This window comes from Anolis carolinensis, chromosome 1 (assembly GCF_035594765.1).
Source record: "Anolis carolinensis isolate JA03-04 chromosome 1, rAnoCar3.1.pri, whole genome shotgun sequence".
In the NCBI taxonomy this organism is placed as follows: Eukaryota; Metazoa; Chordata; class Lepidosauria; order Squamata; family Dactyloidae; genus Anolis; species Anolis carolinensis.
This window is the reverse complement of record NC_085841.1, coordinates 205132015-205150851: the sequence shown is the minus strand read 5'-3', so window position 1 is coordinate 205150851 and position 18837 is coordinate 205132015. Positions and strand designations below refer to the sequence as shown.

Here is an 18837-nt window from a genome sequence, read left to right as displayed (position 1 = left end):
TTTTGATCACATATAGGACAGCAGCAGAGGTGGTTGCAAAATACAGCCATCTGCAAATAGTCAAATCTGTAAATGCTTAATCCACAAATGTGGAGGGATATCTGTATTCTCTGAGGTATATAAGGTATTTGAATAGTGTAGATGTCAAGACCATTACCTAAGAGCACGAAAAGTTATGGTACTTGGAGGAAACACAATGGAATGAATGAGAAATCACAACTATCCTTAAGAAGATCCTTTAAGCCATATTTTGTGCTTGAGTACAGATACTAGACCACAAAAGACTATAAAATTAATTGATTCAGGATCCTTATGCATATAAATCAAAATACTTGGGAGGAAGGAATCAGGCTGGTCTTCTTTTTGGTTACCACTCAGATGTTCTTGCGCAGTGCAGTGTTGTACATGCACTTACATATGCACACTCCCAGCATAGCTGGGAGGCAGCTGTATCCAAGTACAAGAAATGTTACATGGGATTGTGAAGACCAGATCATATGTCCAGACATCACTGATAGCCCTCCACACAAAAAATGTAGTAGCGCTGGAATGTATATTGCACCTGTACTGAATGAGATGTAACTGCAACAGTTTCTGTGTTTGCAGCTGTCCCTATTCCCCTACCCTTTAGAGATGCCAGAATAGAATTATTGTAACTGTGTGCAATGTACGTGGTAGGAATGTACTACTGGAGTCACATCCAACGTAAACTGACAAGTGCATCTCGGGGCTTTACTTGCTAGAGACTACCATAGGTTGGTTCCATTGGAGAAGACCAGTAGTGGAGAATACCATTGGTAAAATTATGGTGGTAAACTAGCTCTCAGGCAGAGAGGCCCTTTTATACAAGATAGTTAAAACACTATGATCCCAATTTAGCTGATATGGCAACACGTCATGGGACCCTGGGATTGGATATTGAGAGAAGACTCTTCAGGCTGGATCTACACTCCCGTATATTCCAGATTATCAAAGCAAATAAAACAGATTATCTGATTTGAACTGGATTTTATGAGGCTATATTGCCATATAATCTAGTTTAAGGCAGATAGTCTGGACTTTATTTGGCAGTGTAGAAGGGGCCTCAGGTCCTCAGCCTCAGGAGGACAAAACTAGCCCTTCAAAGCAGGATCACCTCAACAAACTGCACTCTTAGTCTTTTTTTAAACAATCCTTTGGAAGAGCCATAGTATAGGTCCAAGAAATCACTGATAGTTCCCTAAAAGAAAGGAATGAGTAGATATGGAAACAAACCAACTAGCAAAAACTAAGAAGTTTGGAAAAGCCGACAGTGTCCAGAAACGTCATAGTTTCTTTTGATGTTCTGACGTACATTGAAGATATACCTTTTTGTGACAGTTCTTTCTCTTTCTGGAAGCTTGATATGGCTCCTTTCCTTTTTGCAGTTCAAACACTGATTTTTAAGCGGTATGTCAGGCAGCAGTGCTTAAATGCAAGTGAAAATCATGAGTGGCAGAGAATCTGTGAAGTGTCCATTTTCAAAACGAGTTGCATTTTTCTGTCCTTTATGTTAAGAAGAAAGAATGTTTTGGGTAACTCCCATGGAAATGCTGAAGAACTTGAAAGAGCCAATGAGATGAAGGAAAAAGAAGCTGCATTGTAAGTTTGGTGTCCAATAGCAATTTGGCACCATCGCTGTATATAATGCTTCCGCTTCTGTTGGTTGCAGTTCTGTGCCTTCCTTAGTTTTGCTCACTTGCTGCACTGTAGCATTAAACAACTGAGATTGTGATGGGCTAACTTCTAGTTTGTTGGGGATATGTTTGTGCGTATGTGTCTGTTTACTATTTCTGTTTCCATGCTAGCTGCTGCTATAGTATTTTGGTGCATTTAGAATATGATATGCTGTAGTCTTTAAGTTATATGCACTGTGGTATTACGCTGTGAAGTATGCTTGTCCTTCCCAAATTTGAATATTCATAGCTGCCGTTTCTTCTGCTGTTATTTTTGTTGTTGTAGCTGCTATTTTTATATCAGCCAACCATAAGATAGTATGTATGTGTGTTTATATAGAGAGAGGGAGGGGGATTAAAAGGAATGACAGTGGAAATACCATTGCACCCCTTACTCTTGAGATATTGTAGCATGGCAAAATAAATTTGTACAAAGAAATAAAGGCCACTAGCAATAATATTTAGGGACTGAAATGTCAGTCTAATTCCAGATATCAGTGTTTCAGATACTTTTCCTCTGCTACTTTTTCCATCTCTGAAGTATATCTCCTTTGGTGCCCAGAGTTCTATATAGGAGGCTGTTCTTCTTATACATTCAGTCTACAGGATTATTAGATAGATAGATAGATAGATAGATAGATAGATAGATAGATAGATAGATAGGACTGAGAACAGCTAAAATATACAATCTTTACTTCTTCAAATTTAAGAGCTGCTACTTTTCTGTAGTAACAGTTTGTAGGTTCTACAGCAAACAGAGAAACCATGATAGAATTAATCTAAATGACTCATATTGCAACCACACTATTTCAAACTTTGTTGGCATGTTTTTATGAAAAACTGAGCTGTGGTGGCACAATGGGTTAAACCCTTGTACCGACTGAACTGCTGACCTGAAGGTTGGGTTGCTGACCTGAAGGTCGGCGGTTGAAATCCGCAATACGAGGTAAGCTCCTGTCTGTCAGCTCTAGCTTGTGGGGTCATGAGAGAAGCCTCCCAGCAGGATGGTAACATATCCAGGCATCCCTTGGGCAACGTCTCCGTAGACAGCCAATTCTCTTATACTAGAAGCAACTTGCAGTATGTTCTCAAGTTGCTTCTGACACGATAAAAAAATGAAAAACCCCAATGAACATGGTTAACAAATGGCAATACAGTATGTAGCTGGCACAACATTTTGTTATGTACACAATAAAAAACATAGCCTTTAAAGTAGCATTTTTATTCCAGTAAATATTTATTTGAAGTGTTGTGTAACAGATTGAGGATTGGACTTACAACTCTGTTGAACAAAAATAAGTTTTTGGCATTGCATTGCACATTTCAGTGCAAATATTAAGGATTTGAATCATAGCTTGGCCATAGAACATAGAATTGGCTGACCTAGGACAAGTCACATTATCTCATCCTAATAAGAAGGCAAAGGCAAACAGGCTTGGAACAAACCTTGGCAAGAAAATACTATGCAGACAGTCCCTGAGTTACAAACATCTGATTTACCAATGACTCATAGTTAAGAATGGAGGTGAGACAACAGGAAGTGAAAGAAATGTACCCCTAGGAAGGGAATTCGCTCGTGAAAGTTATCATTGGGAAAAGGTATCTCCACTGAAGCTTTATCACCAATCCTTGCTTCCACAACAAGCCAATTTTTCAAATTCCACAGCAAAACAAACACCACAGGGGGGTTAATTTTTCCCTATGCTATCCTTAAAAATGTATCTGTACTGATTTACATACAAATCCAACTTAAGAACAAACCTACAGAACCTATCGTGTTTGTAACTTGGGGACTGCCACTATAGTTTCAGCTTAGAGTCACCATAAGTCGGGAGACTTGAGGGCACACAACAGCACCAAATGTTTATCTTGGCATTAATCATCATACACATCCAAATGCCATAATCTTTCATTTTTCCTTTTTAATAATCCTCAGGTGTCTAGAATTCCTTCTTCAAAATGAAGCTAACCCATCCATCCAGGACAAAGATGGATACAATACAGTGCACTATGCTGCTGCTTATGGACACAGACAGTGTTTGGAACTGGTGAGTGGTTAAAATGTTCCTTCTGGATACAGTCTGGCATGGTCTTGAAGTGTTTCATTGTTAGCAGTAATAGCTTTGTACTGCCTTTCCTACAACAAGGGACGAACAACAAATCAAACAACAAAGATTGCATAAAAACATAAAGATCAAAGACATAAAAAAAGCCCCAAGCCATATTTAAGCATCAGGGCTGCAATCCTGTACAGTGTTCCCTTAGTTATCGCGGAGGTTACGTTCCAGGACCACCCGCAATAAGTGAAAATTCATGAAGTAGGGACGCTGTATTTATTTTAATATTTATACATTATTTTAGTAATTATACACTATTTTAAGTCTTTATCAACCAAACGTGTGTTGCCTCCTCCTCCTCCTGTTGCTCCTTGGGCTCCTTTTCTCTCCCTTCGGCTTCTCTTTCCTCCCTCCCTTAGGCTGTAAATTGTAAATTTTTATTTATAATATTCTTTTAGAGTTTATTGAAAAATTGCAAAACAGCAAATCCACAAAAAGCGAACCGCGAAGTAGTGAGGGAACACTGTATATAGTTAGCCAAGATATAGTCCCACTGAACTCAAAGGAGATACTTTTGAGTAGACAAGTATACTACAGATTGAACTGTAGGCTGATACTGAAACCACTGTGAGCAAATTAGACCTCTACACTTAAAATATGTTTTAAAAACTTCTTTTCTTAAGTCAAAATGGTGGGCTGATTCTAACTCTAAATATTTAGTATTTAGAGTTAGGATTTAAACACATGGCCTTATGAAAATGGAACTTCTTAGGAGCTGCATAACTTATTTTTATAAATAACCCCAGTGGCCTCAGGCGAGGGAAATCTTTTAATGGTATTTGTCATAAGTTATTGATTGTTGTATATGGGCTGTTCAAATTGGGTTTTTTTTCATAAATTGGCATATGATGTTTTTAGTTGATTATGTATTTTATGTATTGATGTATATGTTTTTGTCTTTTTTAAACTTTGTACATCGCTTTGAATCCCACTCATGGTAAAAAAGTGGGATAGAAATGAAATAATAATAATAATAATAATAATAATAATAATAATAATAATAATAATAATAATAATAATAATAATTGGTGCCTGTTGTTTGAGATGTGGCAACATGTAGCTTGTGTAGAAACAGCGACTGTGAGGAAATATAGCTCAAGTATTTTTACTTTATCTGCACCAGAATTAACAGAACAGCTATACATTCGGAAGGCATTGTCATAATAAATTTCAGCTGAATTGGCATCAATCAGAAGATACTGAGACTAAGAGATATGCACTAATGATGTGATAGATGGGACATGGTCATCTGTTAATGATCATGGGCAATATTTACTTCCATCATTTTATACTGTCATTAGAAGAGGCACTCCTATTTCCTAGAAGGCTCTTGACAACATTCATTTTCTTTTTTGCCCATATATGTGTGTATGTATGTATGTGTATGTGTGTGTGTGTGTGTGTGTGTGTGTATGTGTGTGTGTGTGTGTGTGTGTGTGTGTGTGTGTGTGTGTGTGTGTATATATATATATATATATATATATATCAGGAGCAATCAGAATTGCTTCTGGAGTGAGAGAATTGGCCGTCTGCAAGGACATTGCCCAGGGGACGCCCGGATGTTTTGATGTTTTACCATCCTTGTGGGAGGCTTTTCTCATGTCCCCGCATGGAGCTGGAGCTGATAGAGGGAGCTCATCCACGCTCTCCCTGGGTGGGATTAGAACCTGGCAGCTGTCAGGTCAGCAACCCAACCTTCAAGTCACAAGGCTTTTATCCTCTAGGCCAGGGGTCCTCAAACATTTTAAGCCGAGGGCCAGTCCACAATCCTTCAGACTGTTGAGGGGCCGGATTATCATTTGAAAAAAATAAATAAAAACAAATTCCGATGCACACTGCACATGTCTTATTTGTAGTGCAAAAACAACAACAACAACAATGAAAGAACAATACAATATTTAAAAATAAAAATAATTTTAACCAACATACATTTATCAGGATTTCAATGGGAAGTGTGGTCCTGTTTCTGGCCACTGAGATAGTCAAGTTAATTAGGATTGTTGTTGTTGTTGTTGTTGTTGTTGTGTGCCTTCAAATTATTTCAGACTTTGGGCAAGCCTAAGTCTAAAATGTATTTACTTATTATTTATTTATTTACTGCATTTATTTACTACATTTGTATCACACCCTTTCTCACCCCAAAGGGGACTCAGAGTGGCTTACAAATTATATGTGCATACAATATATTATATTATTAGCATAGCACAATATTAGCATTATATATTACTATATTGAACTATACCACTATACTATAATATTATTAGTAATATTATATGTAATATAGAATATATAATTAATATTATTATATGGTATTATTATTAGTATTATATTGTATAACATTATAATATTATTATCAATATTATATGTATATACAATATATTATATTATTTAAAATGATATAAAAATATTATATTATAAAACTGAGGGCGGGGGGCCAGGTAAATGACCTTGGACGGCCGCATCCGGCCCCCGGGGCTTAGTTTGGGGACCCCTGCTCTAGGCCATCGGAGGCTCCTATATAAAGTATATTTTCATTTTCTTGACTCTTAAGAATGGCCCACGTTTTTCCAATACCCTTTGTCATATAACATTGTTTTCGGGCCATGAATTCCAGCATTCACTCTTTCTGGAACGGTTGTCAGAGTTTGCCTTCAAGTGCTAACATTAATCCTTGAAGAGTATAGTGCTGTGATATGAACAGTAAGTTTCATTAAGAAAAAAACAGTCTCAGTGGCACATATTTTGCAGAAATAAGACAATCTCAAATTTGTTGCTCTGCAGTAATGAAGGAAGCAATAATACTCAAAGTGAATGCATCCCTTGGCACATTTCCACAAGTTCCCCTTTGTTATTATTGCACTTCATTTTAATAAGTACATTGACAAGACTTTGTCTGCCAAACATCATGTAGTGTGAGAAGTAAATAAGACAGTTGCAACACCTTAAATAACATGTCACAAAACAAAAAGGAATGACACATGCTTGAATCACATCCTTCTCTACCAGTAGTTAACTGTTCATTAAAAATTTGAATGATAGTTCCACATATTTATTGATGCATGGGTATCAGTCATTCCTATCTGCTTTTACTATGCCAAAAATACTATACGTGTATATACTTGATCTTGATTTTGAGTTTAAGTCAAGAGCAGTTTTTAGGTCCAGAATGATAGAATTTGCTATGACCTATGGATAAGTCGAGAAAGAAATTTAGGACCCTATAACAAACATCTTCCCTCCACTCCTTTTACAATGCATATTGGGGACATCTTTAGGAAGAGTTAAGGAGAAGGAGAGGATCTGTTTTTTTAAGGGGTTAAAATTGAGGGAGGAGTATAAATGTCTATTTCTATAGAAATACAGATAGAGGGGGATGTCAAAGTAAGGGGGGCATGTAGAATCATTTAAGGCATTTAAGCGTCCAAGGGGAACTGAGTGATATTTTTTTTTGAGCTAATCAGTGTTGTTCACCAGCAATTTTGGTGAGCCCAAAGAAGGCTGTGTGCCTGACATCCAGGGCTTGGAACTACCTCAACTCCTCCTCTTTGCCATTTTTGCTGTATAAGATTCACTTTGCATTCAGAGTCTCCATATAAGCTCTCGTTGGGATTAACATTTGAATTTTGGAAATGAATCAGTGCCATGCTGGATCAGACTAAGGCCCTATATTACCCAATATTGTCTTCATACAGTGGCCAACCAGTTGCCAACTGGTAGCAAGTTACCAGTTGAATTCTATACTCTGTCTTCCATTCCTCAGCAATTAAGATATTGAAAATGCCCAGGTTTTTTTTAACATCCCCCATTTTTGCACTCGTCAGACTGTGAAAAGCTATAAAAATTTATTCTAAAAATTAAGAATAAGATGAAGGAAATACAAAGGATAAAAATAGAGTTGGAACAATAAACATTTACTCAGAAAATATAAGGTTAAGATGGAAATAAAGAATGGGTCAAAATCATCTATATATATAAAAGAGTGATGGCATCACGGCGACCCACAAAACAACAAAACTACAAGCCCCCCAACCTCGAAATTTGACAACACAACCCATCATCCACGCCTCTAGGTTGATACAACAAAAAGAAAAGAAAAATAAAGTCCTAATTAGAGAAAGAGGAATAATTGCTTTTATCCAATTGCTGTTCTTTCTCCCACCCTGGACCTTCCACAGATATATAAACCCCACTTTCCTAGTTTTCAATAGACCTCAACAAACCTGAGGATGCCTGCCATAGGTGTGGGCGAAATGTTAGGAGAGAATGCTTCTGGAACATGGCCACACAGCCTGGAAAACTCACAGCAAACAAGTGATTCAAGCCATGAAAGCCTTTGTCAACACATCTTAAGGAGAACTGGGAGTCGAAATGGAAAGGGCTTATAGCTAGAGTGAAAGAGAAAGGGAAATATAAGGAATTGAATCAGACAACCTTCATGATCAAACAAATAAAATAATACAAAGAGTAGCTGTACGACTGTTCCGGGAGGGAGGGAGGGAGAAACAGGGAAGGGAGAAAATTGCATATGTATAAGCAATAGATTAGTATAGAAATGTAAAGGATAGAAAAACAGAGATCATCAGAATGTTATGAGAATATGTGATATCTGTTTTGTAAAGTTGACTCTGACAGTGTTTCGTACTTATATAACCAATTTTTCTTAAAAACAAGTTACATGAATGTGCTTCTGGGTTGCCAGGAATGCACTGGTATAGTCTGCCAGAGAATTGTGGAGTCAAAAATGGCCATGGCTTCTGACAGATATGCTCAGCCTTGCTTTACAGCATCTCCTATTACATGCTCCCCATGTATAGTTTTTCCTAGTCAAATTCATTAACATTTTGCTGCCACTCAGATACAAAATGCTCTAACTTCTTTCTTTTATTGTAGCTTCTGGAAAAAACGAATAATGTTTTTGAAGAATCAGATTCGTCAGCTACAAAAAGCCCTTTGCACTTAGCTGTAAGTACACGGATTTAGTTCAGCTATCTAACTCAAACATACATATTTAAGTTGTCTCTGGTAAAACAGTATTAACAGTATTTAACACAGTTTTGTGTCTCTATGAACCAGCTTAGCAATGTCAGGGTCTAAGTGAAGATATACACCCTGGTCTCTCCAGCTGTTGATCCTGTTCTCTGTTGAGTACATCTTTTGGGGTTCTTCCTAACATCAATTCAACTCAGGTGAAATGTAGGGCCTCTTAAAAATAAGTTTTAGAACTTGCTGTGGTGAAAGCAGAGACCTGTGTTTCAATGTGAATGATCGAAATTCCCATCACCCAAGTTGGGATTTCAAGGCAGTTTACAATAATTTAAAAAGACTAAATAAAATGTTAGTTTTAAAAATGGCACAGTGGGTTAAACCACTGAGCTGCTGAAGTTGCTGACCAAAAGGTCGGCCGTTTGAATCCAGGGAGCGGGATGAGCTCCCGTTGTTAGCCCCAGCTTCTGCCAACCTAGTAGTTTGAAACATGTTAATGTGAGTAGATTAATAGGTACCGCTTCGGCAGGAAGGTAACAGCGCTCCATGCAGTCATGCCAGCCACATGACCTTGGAAGTGTCTACGGACAATGCTGACTCTTCGGCTTAGTAATGGAGAAGAGTACCAATCCCCAGTGTCAGACACGACTAGACTTAATGTCAGGGGAAAACCTGACATTAACGCAACCATGTCATCTTAAAGAAATGCTTAATATTTTTAAAACATGTAAAATATATTTCAATAACAATGTCCAGTAAAAGATAAAAAAGCTTTACACACAAATAATTGCCCCTTAATTAAAATTCAAAGGCCTGGATGAATAAAAAGAAGAAAACTGGATCTTTGTGGAAGTGAGTTCCCCATCCTGGGATCAGCCACAGAGAAGACTGTTTCATAAAATGCATCTTTAATTTTTTTTTTATTGTGTCAAAAGCAAATTGAGAATACAGCTATAATATATTAAAAACCACAAACAAAGTTAAAAACTTAGCATTACTCTAAATTTCATTTGACCAGAATCTGGCCACTTGAAGTGCCTCCCTCTGGTGTCACTGTAAGAAGTTCCTCTGTTGTGCATGTGGCAGGGCTCAGACTGCATTGTAGTAAGTGGTCTGTGGTTTGCTCTTCTCCATACTCGCATGTTGTGGACTCCACTTTGTAGCCCCATTTCTTGAGGTTAGCTCTGTATCTCGTGGTGTCAGAGCGCAGTCTGTTAGCGCCTTCCAAGTCGTCCAGTTTTCTCTGTGCCAGGGTGGGAGTTTCCTATCCGGTCTCAGCTACTAATTGAGGTCCTGGGTTTTTACCTGCCACTTTTGGACTAATGCGCCAAAGGGCGGTGGTCCAAAAGGCTTAACCACATATAGGGCTACTAGCTGTGCCCGGCCACGCGTTGCTGTGGCGTTGTCTGGTGGTGTTGGTGAGAAATTGTTGAGGTAGTGGTGGTATTGAATGTCTGTTGTATGGCTGTCTTTATGTTTAGTATGCACACTGAAGTGGATTATATGGCAGTGTGGAGTCAAGATAATCCAGTTCAAAGCAGATAATATAAGATTCTAAATGTGTTATATAGATGTGGAAGGGCCTTGAGTCTACACTGCCATATAATCCAGTTAAAATCTGATAATCTGTGGAAGAGGCCTAAGTGAGGCCTAACTGTGCCTGTCCCCTGGGCTGAGTAGGTTTGCTAGGAGACCAAGTGGACGGAGCTTAGCCTTCTAACTGGCGGCAATTGGATAAAAACAATTATTCCTCTCCCTGTAATTAGGACTTTATTTTTCTTTTCTTTTTGTTGTATCAACCTAGAGCCGTGAATGATGGGTCGTGTTGTCAAATTTCGAGGTTGGGGGCCTTTAGTTTTGTTGTTTTGTCACTCTTTTATATATATAGATGCTCAGGAGGATAAAAATGGAGAGGCTGTCCTTTCGTGGGCTGAATTGCTTAAATGATGGCTTATTCATGATAGTAAGCTCCCAACATCATACAACAGTTGAGATGTTGCAGAGGATACTTGCAAAGATGGTGGAATTGAAAGAAAGCCATCCCTTGTAAATCTTAAATCTTGCACTTGTTTGTATATAGAGGTATGGTCTTTCATGTTAATGAGAGACACAAATGTGAGAAATTATTATTTGTCTTAATATGCAATGAAACCGTGACTTACAAGTGACCCAACTTGTGAGTTTTTCGAGATGCGAGCTGTTGCTCGGCTCGTTTTTTGCTCCCTAGTTACAAACAAGCTTCGAGTTACGAGCTAGCTCCTAGGAGGGAGGCCATGGAGCAAATTAAACTCTTATGTGAAGGTATCACTGTATATAAAAAGCCTTTCAGCTGAACCTTTGGTGAACTGATTCCACTACTGAGACAAATCCCAATCTGCACTCTGGAGTCCTCTGCATGATTAATGAACAGTAATCCCTACTCTGCTCTAGGAGACTTATTTCTTAATAACTGTGTTTAAGATTAAATATTTTAGGCAGCTATCTAATTAAAACTTTTCTCCAGGGAAGCTCCGCACAAAGTTGTTTTACTCAAATTTTCATTTTTTTAAAAGGAGTCTCTATTTCACAGTCCAAAAAGGCAGCTGGCAAGAGCCATATACTTTAGATATCTATAAGTGGGGTTTTGTAATGTACAGTATTCCTATTTCGGGTGCCCGGCAGCCATACCCTCTTCCAAAATATCCAATTCCATTACTCCTAATTTTGCATAATTCTAGCTTTTTAGACTAAGAGGGCAAATGACATTTCTCAACCTTTATGACTGAAACACCCTTCAACATTAATTTTAGAGTGTTTTAGAGTCCTCCTTTCTGTTGAAATTGTCCACATGCTTGTGGACAGAAAGGAGGAAACCATGAAAATGAACAAAATTTGGCTACCAGTATTAAAAAAACTTTAATATCAGGACAGTTGATAAAAAATAACTCAGAAAACAGGGAAATTCCAGACATGAAACATTCAGCGGGTAATGCACAGATATCTATAACAACATAGAACAGCAATGTATGTGTAACACAGATCTGTTTTCTACAACTCTACCTGAGAGTAAGTTACTTCAAACTATATTATTTATAAAGAAATTACTTCCAGAGCATCAAAAGTAAAGGTACAAATTTCATATCATGATCCAATGTTCAAGACGTAAATAACAGACATGAAGAGACAACCAAGTCCATATAATTCCTGGAGCTGCGTGAAATCTTGAGCCAATGTCAATTGTAAAGAAATTCAGCCTTCAAGATAACAACTTCTATATCCAAAGGAATTCTTCGTTTGATTCGCAATGCCAAGAACTGGCACACAACAAGGTCTCCCGGTTTGTTCCCCTTGTTTCATTATCACTTCTTCGGGTGTTATGCCTGTCTTTATCTTATGCTAGAGTATACTACCATGTTTCCCCGAAAATAAGACAGTGTCTTATATTAATTTTTGCTCCCAAAGATGCTCTAGGTCTTATTTTCAGGGGATGTCTTATTTTTCCATGAAGAAGAATTCACATTTATTGTTGAACAAAAAAATGAACATTTATTATATACCGTACAGTAGTTGTTATCAGAAACCAGCATAACCAGACAAACTGAATCCTATCAAGAATTTCTTGTTGCTACCAATATTTCCATGTACAAGACTCTATGGTACTTACATTTACCGATCCTGCATGCTCTGGTGTTCTGTTTGTTGGGCATGCTTCGAAACAAAAACTTTGCTAGGTCTTACTTTTGGGGGAGGCCTTATATTTAGCAATTCAGCTACACCTCTACTAGGTCTTATTTTTTGGGGATGTCTTATTTTAGGGGGGAAAGGGTAAATAAAGGAGTGAAACAACATACAAACAATAGATATAAGTAAGGCTACATGTTACAGAAAACAGGTGTAATCTATCCTGTCATTTAGCCCTTGAGGAAATAGTGTTTGTAGTTTAAAAATCCAAAATGACTCTCTTTGTAGAAGATATCTTTTAACATCTGCATTTGTTCTAGGTGATATCTTTTCCAAAGTGCAAAATTTAAAACTATGATACGAGTACTTTTGATACTCTGGAAGTAATTTATTTATAAATAATATAGTTTGAAGTAACTTACTGTCAGGCAGAGTTGTAGAAAATAGATCTGTGTTACATCTTTTGTGACTTTTACAAGAGTGTATATGCACATACATTGTTGTTCTATGAAACATTCAGCGCCAGCTAACACCTCCCAACAAAGAGTCCCCCCAGGCAGGAAGCAACCAGACCTTGAAGCTGGAAGGCCATTCAGTGCTAATCAAGGTGGCCAATTGCAACATTCATACATGCCACAAACAGACAAGAGTTCTTTCTCCCACTCTGGACATTATTCCACAGATATATAAACCCCACTTGCCCAGTTTCCAACAGATCTCACAGCCTGTGAGGATGCCTGCCATAGATGTGGGCGAAACGTTAGGAGAGAATGCTTCTGGAGCATGGCCATACAGCTGGAAAACTCACAGCAACCCAGTGATCCTGGCCATGAAAGCCTTCAACAACAATTAAATTTACTACTGTGTAACAAGGTTCCCATTTCCCAGTGATCCTCTCCACATGTTTTTACGTCTATGCCATTTTGTTGCAGCAAGAGTATAATTGATGAAATTGTGGAGGTATATTAGGAGCCTTTGAACAATGGAAGTGAAGGGATGCATGTCTGTGTTGAGTAATAATTTGGAGATGCCCTTCCTTTCCCTATGCAGCAGCCATGCTTTGCTCAAACTATGTTGAACTGTCTTAGGATGGCTCTACACTGCCATGTAATCCAGATTATCTGTTTTGAACTGAATTGTATGGGTCTACTCTACCAGATAATCTGGGGTAATCAGAAAATTAGGATTTTATATGACAGTGTAGAAAGGGCCTTAAGGATCAGCAAAAGCAGGCATATTCAATGCAGCACAGCCTGTATATTTAGACAGCTCTTTATTTCACTCCACCTAGAATAGAAATTAACCCATAACGGTGAGATCTGTTTTAACATCGTGAACATCTTTAATATTCTGATGTATTATTGCACTAGTTCTTACTTTCAGTCATTCACTTAAAGTAAAGGAATCTTAATCTTGTGAACATAAATATTCTGTCTCACAAAAAGGATACCGAACGTGGAACTCATATAAGGTTTGAGTCAGAGGGCAATCTTTAAGCTTCCTGCATTTCTGTTCTCATTAACATTAATGGAATGTTGCACCTCAAGGGGGATTAATTAAATTTTTTAATCCTTGGTGGATTTTAGATTGTAATTTTTAACTGTGAAAATTACGTTCTTAATACAAATTCCAGGAAGAGCTACTTGAGTGCTTGGACCTACAATGTAGAATTGTTATTATTAAGACCCAAAGCAGTAGTGATATTCCAAAAGCTGACTTAATTCCAGTTGTGATGGATATATACAAAGAATGACCAAAAATATGTTGCATTGAGTTAATCTATTGGTCTTAATTTTCTTTTAATTACTGTATTTCAGTATTAAAATTGAATCAATACAGAATTTATGATATGGTATACTATGGGGGTATAGTATTAGTTGGGTCTATTTGAATAGTAACTCTTAAAAAAACAGAAACTAATTTATCTGGCATCTGCTCATTCCCATAAATGCTGGTTAGCTGAGTGTATCTACTTTATAAAGAAATATATCCTCTTAGGCCCCTTCTACACTACCATATAATCCAAATTATCAAATAATAATAATAACTTTATTTTTATACCCCGCCCCATCTCCCCGGAGGGGACTCGGAGCGGCTTACATGGGGGCCAAACCCAAAACATACAGCAATAAAATGATAAAACAATTATTCCAACAGTAAAACATCAATATCAATAAAACCATCAAAAGAAATCAACATACAGCATAAAATGTTAAAAACAGGAGACTAAAACAAGGATCTGGGCCAAAGTGCAGAATATATCAAAATGGGAGAGGTAGTTTCTCATTATCTGTTTTGAACTGGATTATTTGAGTCTACATTGCCATATAATCCAGTTCAAAGCAGATAATCTGTATTTTATATGACAGTGTAGAAGGGGCCTTAGGCTGTTGTCGAAACATACTTACTGGGGAGTAAACTGCATTGGACATTGCAAACATGTTATGTCTAAGTAGACATGTGTAGTACTATAAGTGTTTTAAGAGTAAATTAATGAGCTAAAGTGCAGTACAGATAATTTTAGAACCGAAAAACAGTGGTCATTTCCCATATGTTTGAACTGAATTGTTTTTTTCTGATTCGGTTTAACTTATTTGGAAAAAAGCAATAGCAAGCTATTTTTTAGTTATTTTTCTGAGTGATCACACTCTGACATTTTGCAATGCATTTCCCAGACTGAAATGACTGATAAAGTACAAAATGTCCTGTTTTGACTCTTAGGCCTACAATGGTCATCACCAAGCCTTGGAGGTGCTCCTTCAATCTCTGGTAGATCTGGACATCAAAGACGAAAAAGGACGTACTGCCTTGGACCTTGCTGCATTTAAAGGACACGCTGAATGTGTTGAAGCTCTTATCAACCAGGGTGCTTCTGTTACCGTAAAAGATCATGTCAGCCAGCGAACCCCACTTCATGCCTCAGGTAAGTTTCACTTGCAGTGCAAATAAATTTAATACAGAAGAGAGGAGAAAATGTTTAGGGGGTGTGGAATGCAAGAGATGGGCCAGTACCTGAAGGTTGGGTTGTTGGTTTGAATCTACGAGACGGGGTGAGCTTTCGTCTGTCAGCTCTAGCTTATGGGGACATGAGAGAAGCCTCCCAGTAACACATCCAGGTGTCCCCTGGGCAACGTTTCTGTAGATGGCCAATTCTCTCACACCAGAATCGACTTGCAGTGTGTTTTCAAGTAGCTTCTGACACAATAATTTTTTTTTTACCCCTTTTATCATGGGAAACAGCTATAACACAGGAGCACCTAGTACTTATCCACAAATTCGATCCACTTCTTTGGATTGTACTGTTTTCAGCATGATAATGCCTAGTAGAGGATATCAATTAATTCAAAGTCCTTGTGAAAAATTATTTTTTCACTTAGATATTCTCTCAGGTTGGATCTACAATGCCCTATATAATAATAATAATAATAATAATAATAATAATAATAATAATAATAATAATAATAATAATAATAATAATAATAATAATAAACTTTATTTATATTCCACTCTGTCTCCCTGAGGGGACTCAGGGCAGATTACAGAACACATATACGGCAAACATTCAATGCTGTTATACAGTTAACTAGGTCAGATAATGTATAAACAGGGGTAAAGGCTTTTTCCCATCTTTTCCATTTTTGGCATCTGGAGGCTGTGCTCGACTGAGGTCGGGTTTGGGGGGGCGTGCGCTGTCACTCCATCTTCCATGGCAAGGAGCTTTGTCATCCTTAGACATCCTGCTGATCAAATATCAGCATGTTCTTATGAGTGCCTTTTAATTACCTCCCTGCTTCAAGTGGTACCTATTTATCTACATTTCTGTTTTCTATCTGCTAGGTGGGCAAGGAGCTGGGGCTGATGGCAGGTGCTCACCCCAACCCGGGCTTGAATTGCCAACCTTTCAATCGGCAGGATTTTCTGAAGCTAGCAGTTTAGCCTGACAATTTAAACTCATATAATCCAGATCAAAACAGATAATCTGGGATAAGATCCTGGGATATAGGGCAGTGTAGATCCAGCCTCAATAATCTTGTATGACAGAATGTAAATGTAAAACTTTCTATCTCATTTCCCCTTTAAAGCCCACAGAATAACTTTAATGCACACCTCCCCTTCATTCTTTATTAATAGGAAGACTTGTACTGTACTCAAAATTTTGGGCTGGGCTGTGGCACAGGCTGGTTAGCAGCCAGCTGCAACAAATCACTCTGACCAAGAGGTCATGAGTTCGAGGCCCGCCCATGCCTGCAAATGTGTCTGTCTCTGTTCTATGTTATGGCATTGATTGTTTGCCTTATATGTGTGCAATGTGATCCACCCTGAGTCCCCTTTGGGGTGAGAAGGGCGGAATATAAATGCTGTAAATAAATAAATAAATAAATAAATAAATAATACATAAACTCTTCTTACGGAACAGTTAAAAGATCTCATAATAAAAAGGATAGAATACACTGACAACTATTCTGTTCCTTACACTAGAAATCTTTGTATTTGAAATTATCACCAGTTTCCAAAATGCTATTATTTCTTGCATCAGTTCTTAGACCTTTCTGAGAGCATTAATTCTGCATTTACACTAATTAGTTTGTAGGCATTTTTTATGATTTGGTTTATCATTGAATGTTTACTTCTGTTTCTGTGGTGTGCTTTTTTCAAACAGACAGAAGAAATGCCATTTTTTATATTGACAACTGCACTACTTCAGCATGGTTTGACAGAGACCTCTGTTGACTAAATAAAATATGGATACTTATTAATACAAATCTAATAAGTTATGGCCATATTGAATGGGATTTGAGTATATGGAGAAATCATAACTTCACTATTTTCCATCTTTCTTTTTTCTTTTTCAGTTCCCTCTTCCCAAATTTTTCCAATATCTTGCAAATCATTTTAAAATGGCCGAAGATTATATCTAAGGAATGCAGAGGCCATTTACACAATGTTTGGAGCTCTATTAGACCTCCACAGAGGTCAAAATGAAACATTTTTAAATGGTTAAAGAAATGTTTTTGTGAGTTCGCTGTTGTTCAAATCCACCTCTTACTGGCCCAGGAAGGCAAATCTATTTATTTAGTTGAAAAATGGCAAAACTTCCCATTTCTTTGTAAGGATGTGGGCATAGAAATGTTTAGGAGGGATCATCTTTATCAATCTATACTTGCATGCCCAAATACTCTTGGTTTATTTGTTTTCCTTTGTAGTCATTAATGGACATACACCATGTTTACGGCTTTTATTAGAAGTAGCAGATAATCCTGATGTGACAGATGCCAAAGGACAGTAAGTTCAATTTGATTTCATATGTTTGTCTTGACATTATACCCTTTGGGAATACATTGAAACTGATATTTAGGTTTGAACAAAGTACTCTTTTGCCCAATTCAGAGTTCATCTGATGGATTGTGCATTTTTAGATGCAAAGGAAATGTTTTCTCACGCATTTGATGACAATCAGATGTTTGTTTTGTCAATTCTATTGCTCATAGTGCTGAAGGTGGAGGCTAAGGACAGAAAGGAGAAGTGGTTTTTGGTAACAGCTATCTCTTCCAGCAGTCCATGCATAGACAACTTCGCAATTAAAGTGCTCGCTTTGAAGGCTATTCAGAATCTGCAGCTAGTGCAAAGTGCAACAATTAGATTGTCAACATGGTGCAATCATATAACACTATGTAACAAAATTTGAGCCACCGGTGGCACAGTGTGTGAAAGCGCTGAGCTGCTAGGAACTTGCAGACCGAAAGGTCGCAGGTTCGAATTTGGGGAGCGGAGTGAGCGCCCGCTGTTAGCTCCAGCTTCTGCCAATCTAGTAGCTCTAGATTGCAAATGCAAATGCAAATGTGAGTAGATCATTAGATACCGCCCCGGCGGGAAGGTAACGGCGCTCCATGCAGTCATGCTGGCCGCATGACCTTGGAGATGTCTACAGACAATTAGAAAATGACATTTATAAGCAAGGAACAAAAATTGTATTACATATTAGTTGTACAGGGACTACATACTAAATACAGAATATTTAATATAGCTTCTTCTATTTCTTACATGATAGCTACCATTTTCAAACTGCTTCAAGCTGGAAGTGGCATTCTGTGTTCTTTATAATGTATCTTGGAGCTGCAGTGGTACAGTGGGTTAAACCCCTGTGACAACTGAACTGCTGACCTGAAGGTTGGATTGCTGACCTGAAGGTTGCTGAATCGAATCTGCGAGACAGGGTGAGCTCCCATCTGTCAGCTTTAGCTTGCAGGGACATGAAAGGAGCCTCCCAGCAGGATGGTAACACATCCGGGCGTCTCCTGGGTAATGTCTCTGTAGACAGCCAATTCTCTCACACCAGAAGCGACTTGCAGAATGTTCTCAAGTCACTTTGACACGATTTTTAA

At 37.9% G+C, this 18837-nt stretch overlaps 1 protein-coding gene across 9 annotated transcripts in view; it reads left to right on the top strand.

The window, feature by feature from the left end:
- The window catches only part of ankrd44 (ankyrin repeat domain 44), a 226283-nt gene that overhangs the window by 186398 nt on the left and 21048 nt on the right, over nucleotides 1-18837 (top strand). For 7 of the 9 annotated variants that reach the window (XM_062969141.1, XM_062969140.1, XM_062969139.1 and 4 more), the window contains exons 15-19: nucleotides 1537-1620; nucleotides 3631-3742; nucleotides 8702-8773; nucleotides 15176-15377; nucleotides 17659-17737. In XM_062969141.1, coding sequence (XP_062825211.1) covers nucleotides 1537-1620; nucleotides 3631-3742; nucleotides 8702-8773; nucleotides 15176-15377; nucleotides 17659-17737 — 549 coding nt within the window. The remainder of the gene's footprint in view (nucleotides 1-1536; nucleotides 1621-3630; nucleotides 3743-8701; nucleotides 8774-15175; nucleotides 15378-17658; nucleotides 17738-18837) is intronic. The other 2 variants (XM_062969143.1, XM_062969142.1) reach the window with 1 other exon arrangement.